Source organism: Chiloscyllium plagiosum, unplaced genomic scaffold, assembly GCF_037043375.1.
Source record: "Chiloscyllium plagiosum isolate Xiang-an unplaced genomic scaffold, Cpla_swu_hap1 HiC_scaffold_5, whole genome shotgun sequence".
NCBI lineage: Eukaryota > Metazoa > Chordata > Chondrichthyes > Orectolobiformes > Hemiscylliidae > Chiloscyllium > Chiloscyllium plagiosum.
Window position 1 is genome coordinate 53,090,720 of NW_028270143.1, and position 17,996 is coordinate 53,108,715.

At 39.7% G+C, this 17,996-nt stretch overlaps 1 protein-coding gene across 3 annotated transcripts in view; it reads left to right on the forward strand.

Annotated features, from left to right (window-relative positions):
* The window catches only part of tex10 (testis expressed 10), a 100,722-nt gene that overhangs the window by 33,461 nt on the left and 49,265 nt on the right, over positions 1 to 17,996 (forward strand). For 2 of the 3 annotated variants that reach the window (XM_043690023.2, XM_043690024.2), the window contains exons 6-8: positions 5,321 to 5,562; positions 6,195 to 6,333; positions 10,779 to 10,948. In XM_043690023.2, coding sequence (XP_043545958.2) covers positions 5,321 to 5,562; positions 6,195 to 6,333; positions 10,779 to 10,948 — 551 coding nt within the window. The remainder of the gene's footprint in view (positions 1 to 5,320; positions 5,563 to 6,194; positions 6,334 to 10,778; positions 10,949 to 17,996) is intronic. The other variant, XM_043690025.2, reaches the window with a different exon arrangement.

Sequence of the window (17,996 nt, forward strand, 5' to 3'; positions counted from 1 at the left end):
AAATCAAGAATCCAATATGTTTTTTGCAGCCTTCTCAACCTGTCTTGTCATGTTTAAAGGTTTTTGTAAACATTCAGACCTATGTGTCTCTGTTCCTGCTCTCACCTAACCGACCCCCCCCCCCCCCCAACAACCCTTTTAAAATTGTACTATTTAGTTGTTACCTCTCTTCATTCTTCCTATCTACATGATCACATCATGTATTTAATCATAGAATCGTAAAGAACAGAAGATGCCCTTCATGTCTGTTTCACCAAAGCTACACTAAATCTAAACTGGTCTCCCCTTCCAGCAGTCGACCCGTAGCCTTAAATGTTTTGACATTTAGGTACCTTTTTAAAGGTTGAGTTACCCAGTTCAACTACCCTCCCAGACAGTGCATTGCAGACCCCCTCACCCTCTGGTCAAATCTCCTCTAAACCTCCTGACCCTCGCCTTAAAATTATGCCCCCTTCGACTAAAGGGAACAGCTGTTTTCTGTTCACTCTGTCGATTCCCCTCTTGTACACCTCTATCAGGTGACCCCTCAACCTTCTCAACTCCAAAGAAAACAGCCTGAGCTTATTCAGCCTTTCTTCATAACTAAATTGTTCCATCCCAGGCATCACCTTGGTGAATTGTCTCTGCATCTCCATCTATGTAATCCCATCTGCCTTGGTACTATCCTTCATCTGCCATATGTCTGCCCACTTCAACAATCTATCTGTACCCTCCTTAATTCTGTTACTATTCCCTTATTCAAAGGGCAATGTACTGTACATGCTGGAAGCCTGCATTCATTGCTGGAAATACTCAGCCGATCAGGCAGTGACAAGAAAGAAAACAGTTAACGATTCTGGGCCTGTGACCTTTCAGCATATGAACATCCTTGAAACGTAACTGAAGTATAATGTTGGTTCTCTCCATAGATGCTTCTTGTCTCACTGATCTATTTCCTAGCCTGATTATTTACTACATATCCAAATTTCATTTCATCTGCAGTCTTTAACATGATGCTTTGTATATCAAGTCATTGTATATCCAAGTCCACATATGTAAATGGGAAAAGACTTCAGAATTGATCCTTGGGGGACTAAGACATACTTATCGCCAGAATGAAAACAGCTGTTCTGCACTATTTTTGAGAGTCTTGGAAACAAACATTATATTGAGTTTAGTTTTTGGTGCTATATAAGAACTGTTCTCTGAATATAACTACTATATCTAACCAAATTAATGCTTCATGTCAATTGTTAATATAGCTATATTAACAAAAAATACCGACCACTTTATTTTACAGTCACACCATCATTGAGAATAACTGGAAGAAAATTGATTGGCAGGTATCTCCTGCTTTATTTAAACATAAGTCATGTACACTATTTGTAGCATTCTAGATATCACTGTGCAAGTGACTGAAGTGATAGTAAGGAAACACTTTAGGTCTGGTGATCATTATGGAAAAGAATAAACCTTCCATAAAAATTAAAGTTTTTAAGTGGAGTAAGACAAATTTTATTGGTATGAAACAAGAACTTCCAAAAGTTGATTGGAGTAAACTGTTTGCAAGAAAAGAGATGTCTGATAAGTGGGAGGCTTCCAAAATACGATAATGAGAGATCAGCGCCATCCTGTACCTGTTCGAATGAAGGATAAAGCTGTTAGGATTAGAGAACAATGGATGAATAAAGATGTTGAGGTTCTAGCCAACAATTAAAAAAAAACATATTAGATGTAGACAACTGGATTCAAATGAATTGCTTGAACAATATGAAGAGTGTCGGGGCATTCGTAAGAGGCAGATCAGGAAGACAGAGGGGTGTAAGATTGCCTTGGGCGAAAAGGTTAAGGATAATCTAAAGAGGTTCTTCAAATATACTAACAGCAATAGAACAATTGGAGAGACAGTAGGACCCTTCATGATCGAAGAGGCCATCTTTGTGTTGAATCGCAAGAGATGGGAGAGATATAAGATGAATATTTTGTGTTAGTTCTTACTGTGGCGAAGGAAGTGGAGGCGAGAGAACTCGGAAATATTGTTATTTTTAAAACAGTTAACATTACAGAAGAGGAAGTGTTGGAGGTCTTAGAAACTATGGAAGTGGATAAATCTCCAGGACCTGATCTAGTGTATCCTAGGACACTGTGGGAAGTTAGGGAGGAAATTGTGGGGCGCCTTGCAGAAATATTTGTATCATTGTTACAGAGTGAAAGTCTAATTTGTTCACTGTTAGGATTAAATAATTAAATGGTTACTTGTTATCTACAAAGTGAGTACCAGGGATTCCTTTCACTTAAGCAAACTTTTAACAGATTATGTGGCAAGGTGCTCTTTTTGGGTATTTAGATTATTACGTGGATGACACATTTGTCATCACTAAGCAAAATAAATTAGAGGAAACCCTCAAGACTATCAATAATACCCTTACTGGCATAAAATTCACTAAAGAGGAGGAAAACAACAACAAATTGCCATTCCTAGATGTTACAGTAGAGCGACCAGCCATGGAGAACTTCAAACCAGCATCTACAGGAAAACAACACATATGAACCAAATATTGAACTAGAAGCAGTCATCCTAACATCCTCAAAAGAAGCTGCATTAGAACATTATTTCAACGAGCCACCATTCACTACAGCACAGAGAAACTACGCAGAGCAGAGGAAGATCACCTATATTGTGTATTCAAAAAGAGTGAGTACCCAATGAACACAGGTTGAGATTTCTCAGCAACAAGCCCAAACAAGCAGACAAAACACGTCCAGAAACCCTAGCCACTCTCCCCTACATCAAAGACGTCTCGGAAATGACTGCCAGACTACTCCGACCACTTGGCATCTTAGTTGCCCACAATCTCACCAACACACTAAAACAGCAGTAATGAACTTGAAAGACCCTAAACAGACAGCAAGCAAAACTAATGTCAAGTACAAAATACCTTGCAGGAACTGTAACAAACACTACATTGGACAAACTGAAAACTAGCTACCAAGACACTGAACATCAACTAGCCACAAAAAGACATGACCCACTCTTACTAGTGTCTTTAGATACGGATGAGGAAGGATACCATTTTGACTAGGGCAACACATTCATCCTCGGACAAGCCAAACAGAGAGACACACGAGAATTCTTTGAAGCATTGCATTCCAACCAGAACTGTTAGCAACAAGCACATTGACTTGGATCCCATTTACCACCCCCTGAGAAAAAGAACAGGAAATGACATCACCATAGGAAATAACTTCAACAACCCAAGGAAATCCAAACAGATAAATAGAAAGCGGGCTACACCACTAGTGTTTCATCCAGAGACTCACTGTAGATGTTACCTAGTATGGTGACGAAACATCTGAAAGCGAACCGCTCAGTGAGCAAACCTACATCCGTATAGGAGGCATGGTTAGTCGGTTTGAGGATGACACCAAAATTGGTGGTACAGTAGACAGTGAAGAAGGTTATCTAAGATTACAAGGGGAACTTAATCAATTGGGTCGATGGGCTGAAAAGTGGCAGATGGAGTTTAAGTTGGATAAACACACAGTATTGCATTTTGGTAAAACATACAAGGGCAGGACTTATACAGTTAAAAGTAGGGCCTTGGGTAGTGTTGTACAACAGAGAGACTTAGATGTTCATCTACATAACTTTTTATGCTTTGCATCACATGTGGACAGTGATTTTAAAAAGCTGTTTAGCACGCTTGCCTTCATTGCTCATTCCTTTGAGTATAGGACTTGAGACGTCATGTTGAGGTTGTACCAGATATTCATGAGGCCTCTTCTGGGTTACTGTGTCCAGTTCTGGTTGCCCTGTTAGAGAAGGGATGTTATTAAGCTGGAGAGGGTTCAGAAGAGATTTACTAGCATGTTGCTGGGTATGGAAGGTCTGAGTTGTAAAGAAAGGCTGGATAGGTCAGGACTTCTTTCACTGGAGCCTAGGAGGTTTAGGAGTGACCTTTATAGAGGCTTACACAATTGTGAGGGATATAGATTGGGTGATTGGCAGCTGTATTTTCCCTCTGCGAATTTTCATGACTATGGGGCATATTTTTCAGGTGCAAGGAGAAAGATTTCAAAAAGACATCAGGGGCAGTTTTCTTAGTGGTTCATGTGTGAAATGAACTTCCAGAGGAAGTGGTAGACATGGGTGCACTTGCTATGTTTAAAAGACATTTGGATAAGTATATGAATAAGAAATGTTTGAAGGGGTATGGGCCAAGTGCTGGCAGATGGAACTAGTTTAGTTTGGGATTATGGTTGGTATAGACTGGTTAGACCGGAGGGTCTGTTTTCGTGCTGTATGATTCCATAACTGTAAAATTGAAAATCTTACACACTTAGTTTTAGCGTAAGGTAATCGGACTTGGTATTATTTTGTTGGACAGCCGCATATCTTAAAATGGCTAATTTTTCAGTTTAAAGGAAACTTACCTTAAACTGAAATTAGCTGTGGAGTATTCTAATGTGCGTCTTTTTGATTGAAGTGTACGTTATTGTCAGTAAACTATTTTATTGTCTAGTTAATTGTATAAATTGCAACTGTCACTTAGAAGTGACTTTAAATATATTTATATTACAGTATCATTTGGGGGCAAGCAGATGTTTCAGATTATGTTAGTTCACAATGATTTTAGTGTAGTGCTTTCAAAGCATTTAAGTATAAATCTGTTTTACAAAATTGGAAGCAGATAACTAAGTTGATCATGTTGAGAGGAAAATTTCTATTTGAACTAGCAGCTTTTTGTTTTGAAGTTTTGCATCCTGTACCATTGCATATTGATGATGTCACTGGAACTGTAATCAAGTGACTGTAATTAATCCCGTGGAACATCAGTTCAAATTGCACCCCAGCAGTTAGTGGTATTTAAACTTAATTATGAATTGATGATGATGAAACTTCCAGATTGTTGTAACAACCCTTCTGCTTCACAGTATCCTCTGGGAAAGCAAATCAGTCATCTTTGCTCAGTCAGGTTGTTGACCCACCACATTTTGACTCTTAACTGCCCTCTGAACTAGGATAAAAAGTACTCCATTGTACTACAACACCGCAGAAAAATTGATAAAGCTACATTTAACCCAACTACATTGCACCCATAAGATAGAATTAACTATGATCTATGAAAACTTACTTCATTTTCTAAAGTATTATTTTTAAAACCACCCTTTTCTGATTTTAATTTAAGCATTACAACCTTGATTCCCCTCTGAATACCCTTTCTCTAAAACATCTAATTTGACAGCTAAAAGGTGCACAAATTAATGAGATTTTCTTTTTAATCTAATCCTGCATGAAGAGTAAACTAGAAGAAAATTGTATATTTTCTTTTATTTTTAGGGACAAACAAGCAGCAACATTCATGAACAATACAGACCATCCTCTTGCATTGAACCTTGCCTTGTGTCAAGTCATGGTGTCACTCACCAGTGCCTTAACTGTCCATCTGGATGCTGACTGGTTAGAGCAAATTCGAAAATTTATCTCCGAAAGCTTGTCAGATGGCAGGAAGTTGACCTCTCAGCAACTGAATGGGATGCTGATGTTGGTGTGGAGACTTGTACTTGTACAGTGCAACAGAGGTGAGATAAAATAGTGAACAAGATGGCAGTTGTAAAGTGAAAAGAGTTGGAAAATTCTTGTGTCGTAAGATAATACTTGTGAATTAGGTGCATGTGACATTTTGGCATGGATACATCTGTGAATTAAATTTTGTTTCTGAAAATGTTTTAAAGCAATTTTCATTTATTGTAGTATTAAAAATATTGATATCTTGTTTATTCGTTGAGTTTGATACTTGAAGTTATAGGGCAATAAATAAATGATTTTTCTGCATGAATTCTTTAGAAGCATTTTGAAAAATGAAGTTGTAATAAAGGAGAAGTTTAGTATTATCCAATTTTTATGCTTCTTGATGGACATTGAGTGCCCTTGGATTGCCTTGCCTCGATGGCTGTCCTTCACATGCAAACCTAAATTGATTCTTTGGTTAAACCTCTATCGGATGCTCACAGTTTTCACATCCATATATTTCCACATTCAAAGCAGAAGTACACCAGATCATTCAGATTGAATGGTATTTTTCCTTTGGCTCCATGGTAGTATCATCAAGACCAGTTTCTGTGCTCACTTCCATCTCCTCTGAAATAAGTGAATATAGTAATTGTTAAATTTTGACTTTGACATTTTCTGAATTCTTTATATTTGCTTTTAGGTTCCACTGAAGAACTGCTGAGGGCAGTTTACACACAGTATCAGCAGCAGGGTCTTTCACTTGCAGTTCGCACTATGCTGCTTAACTTCTTTAGTGGTCTTTATTTGAGAGAGAAAACTTCCAATCTTCAGTTTGCGAGGTAATATATTCTCATCAAGAAGGAAGTTTCCAACTCAAAATTCTTCCTTGTCAATTTGTAACTTGATTCCTCTGAAAAGGCTTATTATATCCAACACCAGAGTTCTTGCTTCTAGCCTTGCAGCATCACTGACATGAGGATGTAATTGCCCCATGTAAGTTTACTTGTGTGGTTTTAATTACAAATGTAGACATAACTGTTTATATTGAAATTTGAAAATAAGAATAGGATGCGTGAGTTTACAATAAGACTGCTGTTACATTCTGGTTCAATTATTCCCCACTTTAACCACATGTTGCTTCAAGCCAGTTCTTTGTGTTGCATGTAAGCAAACAAAATTAGTTTGTGGTGATAATACATTTTTATATGTGGGTTCTGCATCGAATTGAAATTCTAGCAAGTAATTTGTCCGCATGTCAGTCAGCATGAGGCACGCTAATGAGAATTTCATTGTTGGAGTTGTCATCTCTTGCCAATTACATCATATTGTTCTGAGAAATCATTTTACATTTTCATAAAATTCTTGTTTGCACTTTTTCCTCATAACTTATAACTTATAATTTCTACATCCATAAAGTGTACTTCAATAAAATAAATTCAATAGATGATATAATTTGTAATAATTGAATTGAATTGAATTTATTGTCATGTGTACCAAAGCACAGTGAAAAGCTTTGTCTTGTGAGCAATGCAGGCAGATCACATAATTGAGTAGCATAGATAAGTAAATAATAGGTAAACGGCAGCAAAAACCAAAACGCGGGTACAGGCGAATGCAAAGAGTTTGAGGGTCCATTCAGTATTCTAACAACACTAGGGTAGAAACTGTTTCAAAACCGGCTGGTGCATGTGTTCTGGCTTCTGTACCTTCTCCCTGATGGTAGAGGTTGTAGAAAAACACTGCCAGGGTGGGATGGATCTTTGAGAATGCTGGCAGCCTTTCCTTGACAGCGGGCCTGGTAGATGGATTCTATAGATGGGAGGTTAGCCTTTGTGATTGTCCGGGCCTAAAGTGCATTTATTGAATTGTATTCAATGTCTTATCAAAATTTTTTACTTGAGTACTTAATTTCTTCTTTATTTGCCATTTTTGTCCAGAGCTGAGTACCAGTTGTGTAGTTCAACATATGCAATTTTAGTTTAGTTCTTATCATTAATCTATTTCAGCAGCTTTTCAAATGATTATCAAGAAAAGATAGAAAAATGGAAAAACTTCACTTTAAAATTAAACATTTTAAAATAGTCCCTGTCTGAATCTGAATAGTGAAGAGATAATGGCAGCACACTGACTAGGATTTGTTAAAATTTGCTTTCTCTTTTCTCATTTATCCCTTCTAAAAAGAATACAAATGGTCTTGAATTGCTGCTATCAGTCATTTGTCAATATTAAAAATGAGAAAATGATGAATCGAAAGCCAAACCCTAGGGAGTCGTATTTAGCTAATATTTTCCTGGTTCAAAAGTTATGTTTCATTAATCTATCATTTCTCAATGTAAGTAGATTTTGTTCAAGTCTTGTTTGTATGTTCTGCTTAGTTATGTTATGGACCAGAGCTGGAAATGTGTTGCTGGAAAAGCGCAGCAGGTCAGGCAGCATCCAGGGAACAGGAGGTCTCCAGCATCTGCAGACCTCACTTTCTCCTCATGTTATGGACCAGGCCAGACCAGCTCAAACATTTCAAGGAGGTAGCCCAGACCCAAACATTTCTAGTTGTTTTAAGCAAGTGGAAATTCCAGGAGTGAAGCAGTTGGCCCAACCACTCAGTTTTAAACAAAACAGAATTTATTTACAGACTATTGATTGAAACACAAAAGAGAAAAGAATTTAGATTAACTTAACACAATCTGAATAGCCAGTTGACTATTGCAACTTAATGGTGCTGTTCCAAATACATGCAACATCCTCATAAACACCCCCCCCTCCCCTTGGCAAAAAGAGGTAAAATCAACACCGATTCTTACAGGAGAAATGCCAGAGAGAGAGAGACGATCAGCATGGAACTGCTTGTTTAGGTCCGTAGCAGCTTCTCTGGGTTCTCAGCTGAAACTTGACCAGCAGCTGCAAACAAAATAGCTTGCTAAAACCAAACCAAACCCTGAACTGGGAGAACTGGCCACTCCCCTTTCATTGTCCAAATATATTTTTTTCAAAGTCCTTAAAGTTTTTTCATGTTGATATTTCCAGATATATCGAAATGTCTGCCTTTACGACCCTTCTGAAAAGAATGTCCAAGGACAGAATAAATTTGTTAAAGGAGCGGCATCTTCACAGTTGTCAGTGAAAGTATAAATGGAGTGGTTTTTAGGGAAATGAATTTAGAGAAATTGAGCTTTGTGTCAGTTAGTGAGTGATACTTGAGCACATAGCAAATGAATGGGAGTGGGCTAGTAATAGTGATAATTGTCTAGTTTAGATTGCCCTTGCATTTTGTTAACTAGTTCATGGCTTTGATTGAATATTTTAGTTTAAATGTAGCATCTGGTACGTTGACAGAATCCATCATTGTGTTCGGCCTTCTGCTTCCCATTTATTGAGCTGTTTCGTAAAATCACTGAGACCTCTATTTTGGGCAGTAGCATCTATGATAACAAAGAAGTCAGGAAGAAGTACTATTAGCATTTTGTACTTTTGGCTGAATGCCCTTATTGACACTTCAGCCTTGCGTTTTGCACTTCCCTCCATGGTTGAAACTTCTCTGATAATTGTCTGACGTGACCTCAGCAACTTTCAGTTGTAATAGATAAAGTGAAGTGGGTTTGCTTTAATTGTGTGTTTGCTCAGTTACTTTGATATTTGTTAAACAGGTAGCTTCAGTAACATTAAATGTAAGTATAACTTTAGAGCTCAAATTTTGGCAATATGTGAGGTCGTTCCAATTTTAGAATCTAGAAAGCTGCTTCTACTTGGTGTTGGTTAGTGCTTAGAGATTTTCTGGAAAACCAATTATTATTAATGCATACATCCGACTAGGATCCCAGGCTCCACTCGCACTATTTGTATTCTGTTTGTTTATGCAAGCTGGTTGGAATGGCAGAAAAGCACTGGAAATGTTAATAAGAGAGTAGCATTGCAACAAATCTTTTATTAACCGGTACCCATGGAACCAGGAATGTGCTTGGTTGATCAAATATTTCAGATTATCAGAAGCTGCACATAACCGCAGTGAACCCTGACCATCTCTCGAACAATTGATGCAAAAACATTAACGCAGTGCCTAAATTCAATGTAAAAACACGCAGTAAGTAATGGAAACATAATGCAGGGGGTATACACGTCACTGTTACAGGCGAAAGTAAGGACTGCATATGCTGGAGATTAGAGTCGAGAGTGTGGTGCTGGAAAAGCATAGCAGGTCAGGCAGCATCCGTGGAGCAGGAGAATTGACGTTTTGGGCAAAAGCTTTTCATCAGGAATGAGACTGAGCGCCGAGGAGCTAGTGAGATAAATGGGAGAGGGGGGTGGGGCTGGGGCTGTGGGGGAAGGTATCTGAGAGTGCAGTAGGTAGATGGAGGCAGATGTAATGGTGATAGGTCAGACAGGAGGGTAAATGAAAAAGTGGGAAGGAAGATCACTGTTCTACTTTATTTATGGCAGTGCTGAGAGAACTTGGGGAAATGTTGGCTCACCTTCGATCTGGGTCAACTGGAACTGCTCCAGTTTTCTAGTTAAAAGGAACCACCAGGTCAATAGCACTGAGTCCAACAATCTGAAATCCAGAATGTCTTTTCATTACAATGGATTTATTCACCACAGAACTATAGGTGTAGAGCCAGCAGCTGATGGGAAAGGTGTGGTGGTCCTCAAAAAATGAGTGGGTCAGCGCAAGCCAGCAACATTCTATGAAAAGATAACTATCAACAAGAATGGTCACATTACCCTAAACAGTTTGTGACACATCTGCAAGAACAAGTATTGTGAGAACCTTTACATGACTGCATTTCGCTGTGAAGAACCAGAAAATAGTTGTGGTGAAGCAGCAGCGCACTTGGGTACCAAGAGTGTGTTAACTTGTAAAAGATGGACGATGGCTTATGATTAAAGGAAGATTTTGAGTAAATAAAGAATACTCAGACATCGTGGTAGATTGAGGTATTTGAGGTATATAATTTTTTTGCTGATCTATCGAGAGTGCTGGCTGATATAGTGCTGGTTCAAACAAGGTTTGCCTCCTGACCTTTGTTTTGCAATACTGTGAGTAGAATTGCATGCTTTAAGGACAGAGTTTAATGAATTTTCCATTTGAAGTAAAAAGTAGCTGGTCTGAAATCTACCTCAATGTAGAATGCCAGCATTTGGATGGAAAATTTTATAATGCCTAATACTTTGTAAACATTCTGAACCACAAAACATTTCAGGCAGTTTGGTGATAACACCCTTAATCGATGTTCATTTAATGGATGGTTTGTTTCCTGTTGATTGCTGATGTGCTTCTTCTCTTGGACAGAAGCAAGGTGCTGACACGTTGGCTAGCTGGGCTGCCATTACAGTTGGCTCAACTTGGTTCAAGGAATCCACTTCTCTCAGTACAATTGATTGATGTGATACATGCAGCAGCTGCTCGCTCGAACAAAGAACTTCTTCAGAGCCTCCAGAGTAATGTCTACAGGTTATATGGTAAGGCTGCTTTTAGACACTCAATTTGTTTATAAGATCATTAAAGAAAAATTCGAGTAGGCCCGTTGGGCTGGTTCCACCATTTGGTAAGATCATGGCTGATCTAATTGTGATGTTAACTGAACTTTTCCCTGAGAAACATGGACTCACTTGCTGATTAAAAATCTGTATAACTCAGACTTGAGTGTATTCAATGAACAACCTCTGTTGCTAACTGTGGAAGTGAATTCCAAAGATTAATGGTACTGAAAGCGAAAGTTCCTCCTCCTCTTTGTCTTAAATTGACAAATCTGCCTTTTAGTTCTAGATTTCCTCCTTAGAGGAAAACTTATTCCAGCATCTACACTGTCACGGCCCCTCAGAATCCTGTATGATTCAGTAAGAACATCACTCATTCTTCTAATTCCCAATGAGCATAGGCCTAACCAGACCAAACCCCCTCAAAATAGATCAAGGAGATAGGCTAGACCCTAATTTTTATCTTAAAGCAAGTATAAGGCACTGTATTCCACGTGTGATTCGATTGATCAAACTATTAGGCTTTAAGCGAAACACACTTTATTCTTACATCTCAGCAAAAATATAAACAAAAAATTAAGAATTGACATAACTTTAGCTCAACAAAATAATGTATTACTGAACTACAAAACCCCCAATTTCAACAGCTGAAAGCAAAAACTAAAACCTTGGGTTTGTGTGAGCTTGACCCAACCCACTCATGCTTGTCTAATTTAAAAATAACCAAAGCTGTTTACTCTGCTTTTTATGGAGCAGAGACCTCAGCATCAGATTTACCAAACCCTGCCTGCCCCCCCCCCCCCCCCCCCCAAAAAAAAAGAAACAAGACAGACAAATTCCTCGTAAAGGCTAATCCTCTATGAACCACTTCCAAAGTACAATTATCCATTATTGAGTAAGGAAACCAAAATTGTGCACAGTTCTCTAGATGCAGTCTCACCAATATCCTGTGCAGGGCAGAATGAATTCCCTACTTTTTGGACTCTATCCCCTTGCAATGAAGACCAGTGTTCCATTTATCTTGCTAATTACTTGCTGTTCCTGCCTGCCCATTTTTTTGTTCAGCCTGTTTGACTTTAGACCCTCAGCAGCGTGATTAACTCTTAACTATCCTCTGTATTGGCCTGGATAGTCACTCACAATCACTAGAAAGTCTCAAAAACAAAATTAAACTGCATGGACTGCCTAATGGCAAGGTGACTCAGTGATTATGAATGCTGCCTCACAGTTCCAGGGACTCTGGTTCGCCTCAGCAGCTGTCTGTGCAAACTTCAGACATTCTCCCTGTGCCTGTGTGGGTTTCCTCTGGGTGATCCGGTTTCTTCAAATCAGTCCAGAGTTGTGCAGCTTACGTGAATTGGTCATGCTAACTTACCCATAGTGTTCAGTGATGTGTAGGTTAGGTGCATTAATCGGGGTAAATGTAGAGTAATAGGGTTGGGCAATGGGTCTGGTTAGGTTACTCTTTGGAGGATCAGTGTGGACCTGTTGGGCTGAATTGCCTGTTTCCACTCTGTAGGGATCCTATCCCAACTCCGACCCATTCTATTTCCCCCTTTTCTCCCCTTTCCCTAACACAGTCATGTCAACTCTGCAAAGTATTGCTCATTTCTGTGGGTTAGTGCCAAAATTGGGAAAGCTGCATTTTTTTATTTTTCTCGCTTGCAGGTTGTATATGGAACTGACTGGGCCAACATTTATTGCCCATCCCTAATTACCCTTGAAAAGGTGGTGGTGAACTTCTGCAATCCATTTGGTGCAGGTGAAGGAGGGAATTCCAGGCTTTTGATCCAGCAAATCCAACTGGAGGGACAGCAATGTGTATCTCCAAGTTTGGATAGTGAATGACTTGGATGGGAACTTGAAAGTGGTAGTGGTCACCATGTATGTGTTGCTGTTGTCCTTCCCGATGATAGTGGTTGTGGGTTTGGAATGTGCTCTTTAAGGAACTTAGTGAATTTCAACAGTGCTTATTTTGTTTGTGGATGTGGTGTCAATCAGATGAGCTACTTTGGCCTGAATGGTGTTAAGCCTCTTTTATTTCAGTCTGGTTAAGCAACAACTTGATGCGGTCATACTCTCAAAATTTATACCTTGCAGACCCATGTCCCAGGCACTACCATTATCTTCCCTGGATATATCTTTTCCCATCAGCTGGACATAACCAGCAGAGGTGATTAGAACTGTGATATGGGGTTGGGAGGGAGTTTCATGGGAGTCCTTAACATCGACTCTAGACACTATGATGTCTCATGGCACCAGGGCAGGCATGGTCAAGAAAACCTTCGACTGATTACCGCATACTGTCCTTCCTGAGCTAAAGAATTAGTGTTCTATGTTGAACATGACTTAGAGGGTGGAAACGGTGCAGAATGTATTCTGGGTGAGGGATTTCAATGTCCGTCACCAAGAGTGGCTCGGTAACAATATTACTAATTGAGCTGGTCAGACCTTAAAGGATATTACTGGTAGATTGTGTGTCTGTACCATGTGATGAGGGGACTAACCAGAGGGAATAATCTAGTTGACCTCCTCCACACCAGTCTGCCTATGGCAAATGCATTGCTCACGATGGTGTCAGTAAGAGTGACCACTGCACAGCCCTGATGGAGTTGGAAGTCCTGCATTCAAATTGAAAATACTTTGCATCATGTTGTGTGGCACTATCACTATCCTAAATAGGATAGACTTTGAACAGATTTAGCAACTCAGGACTGGGCATTCATGAGATGCTGTGGGCCATCCAACACTAGTTTACAATGACATGGCCCATCATATCTCCCACTCTACCATTACCTTCAAGGGAATCAGCCCTAGTTCAATGAAGTGTGCAAGAGGGTATGTGAAGAGCAGCAGCAAGTATACTTAAAAATGAGGTGTTGACCTGATGAAACGCTGAACAGAAAGTGATGGAGAGAGCTAAGTGATTCCACAACCAGATAGATCCAAAGTCTGCAATCCTACTGCATTCAGTAAAGAATGGTGGTGGACAATTAAGTGCCTCACCGGAGAGGAGTAGATGGCTTTACAAATATCTCCATCCCCGAGCTCATCAATGTAAAAGCTAAGGCTGAAGCATTCAGCCAGAGGTACAGAGCGAATGATCCATCTAACTAGCTCCAGAGGTCATGATCATGGTTGTCAATCTTTAGCCAATTCATTCCACATGATCCCAATAAAGGGCTGGAGATGCTGGATACTGCAAAGGTTATGAGCCCTGACAACATTCCAGAAATAGTCAAACTTGCACCCCTGATGAAACAGTTTTCCAGTGCAGCTGCAACATTGGCATCTACCCAACATTGTGTAAAATTATCCAGCTATGTTTAGTACATGAAAAGCAGGACAAATCCAACCTGATCGATTTTTGCTTCATCCACCTATTCTCGATCGTGAGTAAAGTTATCAATTGTGTTAACAAGCAAGATACCTGCTCACTGATACCCAGTTTGAGTTCTGCCAAGGCCATCCAGCTGTCAGTACAGCCTTGGTTCATACATGGGAAAAAGAGCCGAGGTGAAAGTGACAGACCTTGATGTCAAGGCTTCATTTGACCAAGTGTGGCATCCGGCAGCCCAAACAAAACTGGAATCGATGGGAATTTGGAGGAAATCTTTCCACAGCTTGGAGTCATACCTGGCAAATATGAAGATGGTTGTGGTTGTTGGCAGTGAGCCATCTCAGCTCCAAGATCTCTCTGCAGGAGTTCCTCCGGTTAGACTCCAAGGCCCAGCCATCTTCAGCTACTTTATCAATGACCTTCCCTCCACCATAAGGTCAGAAGTGTGGATATTTGCAAATGATTGAACCACTTACAATACCTCAGATAGTAATGCAGTTAATGTTCAAATGCAGCAAGACCTGGACAATATCCAGGCTTGACTTGAAAAGTGGCAAGTAACGTGACTATAATCATTTCCAACAAGAGAGAAACTAATCATCGTCTCTTGACATTCAGTGGCATCCTGGGATTACTATTAACCAAAAGCATAACTGGACTAGCCCTATTAGTACCATGGCTACAAGAGCAGGTCAGAAGCCAGGAATCTAGTGGAGAGTAATTAGTTTTTAGCAGTTGCTGGGATGGACGTTCTTCCAGTGTTTCCTTCTGGCCTTCTTGCTTTGGATAGCTGGTGGCACAGTGGTAATGTCACTGGACTTGTAATGTAGAGGCTCATGCTAATTCTCTGGGGATACCAGCTCAAATCCCACCATGGCACCTGGTAGAATTTGAATTTGGTTAATAATTCTGGAATATAGAACGAGTCTCCGTAAGGGTGCCAAGAAGTTATCATTAATTATCCTAAGAACCTATCTGTTTCACTAACATGTCTCTCTTAGGGAAGGCCATCTGTCACTCTTAGCTGGTTCAGATTACCTATGGTACAAGATCCACAGTAATGTGGTTGACTTTTAACGGAGTGAAGTCTTGAGGATTGGATAGTGAAAAAGGTGTTTGGTATGCTTGCATTTATTGGTCTGTGCATTGATTATATAGTTGGGAGGTCATGTTGAGGCTGTATGGTTTGGCCATTTTTGGAGTATTGCGTGTGATTCTGGTCTCCCTCCTATAGGAGGGAAGTTGGGATACTTGAAAGGATTTAGAAGAGACTTACAAGGATGTTCCCAGGGTTGGGGGGTTTGAGCGAAAGGGAGGGGCTGAGTAGGCTGGGGCTATTTTACCTGGAACTTCTGAGGCTGAGGGGTGACCTTATAAATGTTTATAGAATCATGAGGGGCATTGATAGGCTAAATAGTCAAGGTCTTTTTCTTGGGATGGGGGAGTCCAAAACTAGAGGGTAAAGATTTGCAAAGGATTTAAGAGGCAACTTTTTCACGCAGAGGATGGTGCATGTCTGGAATGAGCTGCCAGAGGAAGTGGTGGAGGGTGGTATGATTACAGCATTTACAAGGCATTTGGATGGGTATATGAATAGGAAGGGTTTAGAGGGATATGGGCCAAATGCTGGCAAATGGGACGAGAAGGAGCCACAAGGGTGGCTCAGGGGCTCAACTCCACCTTCAGGTGACTGTCTATCTGTGGAGAATTTGCACTTTCTCCCTGTGTCTGCATGGGTTTCTGCTGAGGGATCAGGTTTCCTCTCAGTCCAAAGACATGCAAGGATTGGCCATTTTTAATTTCTCATAGTGTTCAGGGATGTGTAGATTAGGTGTGTTAGCCGTGGGACTTGCAGGCTTATAGAGATAAGGTAGGAAGATGGGTCTGGTTGGTATGCTGTTCGGCAGTTCAATGTGGGGTTAACGATAGAGATATATAGCATGGGAACACACAGTTTGGTCCAACTCGTCCATGCCGACTAAATATCCTCAACTAATCTTGTCCCATTTGCCAGCACTTGGCCCATATCCCTCTAAACCCTTCATGTACCCATCCAGATGCCTTTTAAATGTTGTAATTGTACCAGCCTCCACCACTTCCTCTGGCAGCTCATTCCATACATGCACTACCCTCTCCGTGAAAAAGTTGGCCCATAGGTCGCTGTTAAATTTTTCTCCTCGCTCACTGTAAATCTATGCTGAATGGCCTGTTTCCACACTCTATGTATTGTATGATTCTATGATTTTATTTAGAATAGCTGGTTGACATGGATGAGTTGGACTGAAGAGTCTATTTCCGTGCTGTCAATTTCTATGACCCCTTAAAAGCCAAGCAGTTCAAAGACAAGGGTGGGCAGCAAGTACTGATCTTGACAATGACACCCACAATCCAGTATTTAAAAATAAGCCTCTCATGTAGTTGTACCTCCCTGTACTTTTCTACAGACCAAATCTGAAATGTCTGGCCCGGGGGCTTCACAGTGTCAGTGTAACCTCCGTGTATTCAAGTGTCTGTAGCTCATCCTCCAGCTAATCATTTCAGCTGCAGACACTTAGTGCAGATATAATTATTGCGTATCAAACTGGCATCCATGAGCTTCCACATGCTATAGCTGCAACACATTATATTCCTCTTTTTGAAGTTAAAAATATAATTTAACTGTTGTCTGTAGTATTTCAGTTAGTTCAAATAGTTAAGCTAGAAATTTAATGGAGGTCTTATTTCCCAGTATTGGTTTAAACTATTGCCTGTGCCTAAATTCATAAAGTTTTAGTTCAGTAATCAACCACAAACAAATGCATGATTAAAGCGTTAAACATTATCAGCTTGTGGAAGCCTGATGTCAAATAAAATGCAGCACCTCCTCTCCCTTCTGCACCAGATTTCTGAGTTAGCAATTTATACCTTGTTAAAGTCAGACTCAAAATGGCACAATGATCAAAAGTAAATTTTATCATACTTGGGTTAAAAAAACTCATAAATTGGTGTCTTAGGTTTGTGCCTTCATGTTAAAACAGTATTGCATTTCACAGTAAATTATCTCAATTTTCAACTTTACTGTTAATAAACTTCAGTTATTTCATTCGTTAAGCTTGTTGGATACTGAGGAAAATATTGTTTTTTAAAAATTCTTCTATGGATTGTGGGCTTTGCTGACAAGGCTGAAAGTTTTTGCACATCTCTAGTTGCTCTTGAATTGAAAGACTCTTTCGGCTACTTCAGAAGGCAGTTAAGAGCCGATGACATTGCGTGGATCTGAAGTCGCCTGTACATTAGACCAGGCAAGGATGGCAGATTTCTTTAAAGAATGCGAGTGAACCAAATGGATTTTAATAATAATTGACAGTTATGTGGTTCCCCCTTCAGTGAATTTTTAATTCTAGAATTTTTTTCTATCGAATTCAAATTTCACTAACTTTATGGTGGAATATAAACCAAATCCCTAGAGTTTGGGGTCCTGGATTACTAGTCCAATTACATTACCACAATGCCACTGCTGGTGTATTAATGTAAAATTAAATAAGAATTGTGACTGTAAATGTCAGGATCAGTAGCCGTTAATGTTGTAAAAATAATTTTCATATTCACATTTTTAAAATTTTTCCTCATTTAAAGGTAATACCTCTTTGAAGACTGCATTGATTTGACTATTTAGAAAATTTTTCATTTTACACTGATTATATCCAGCCC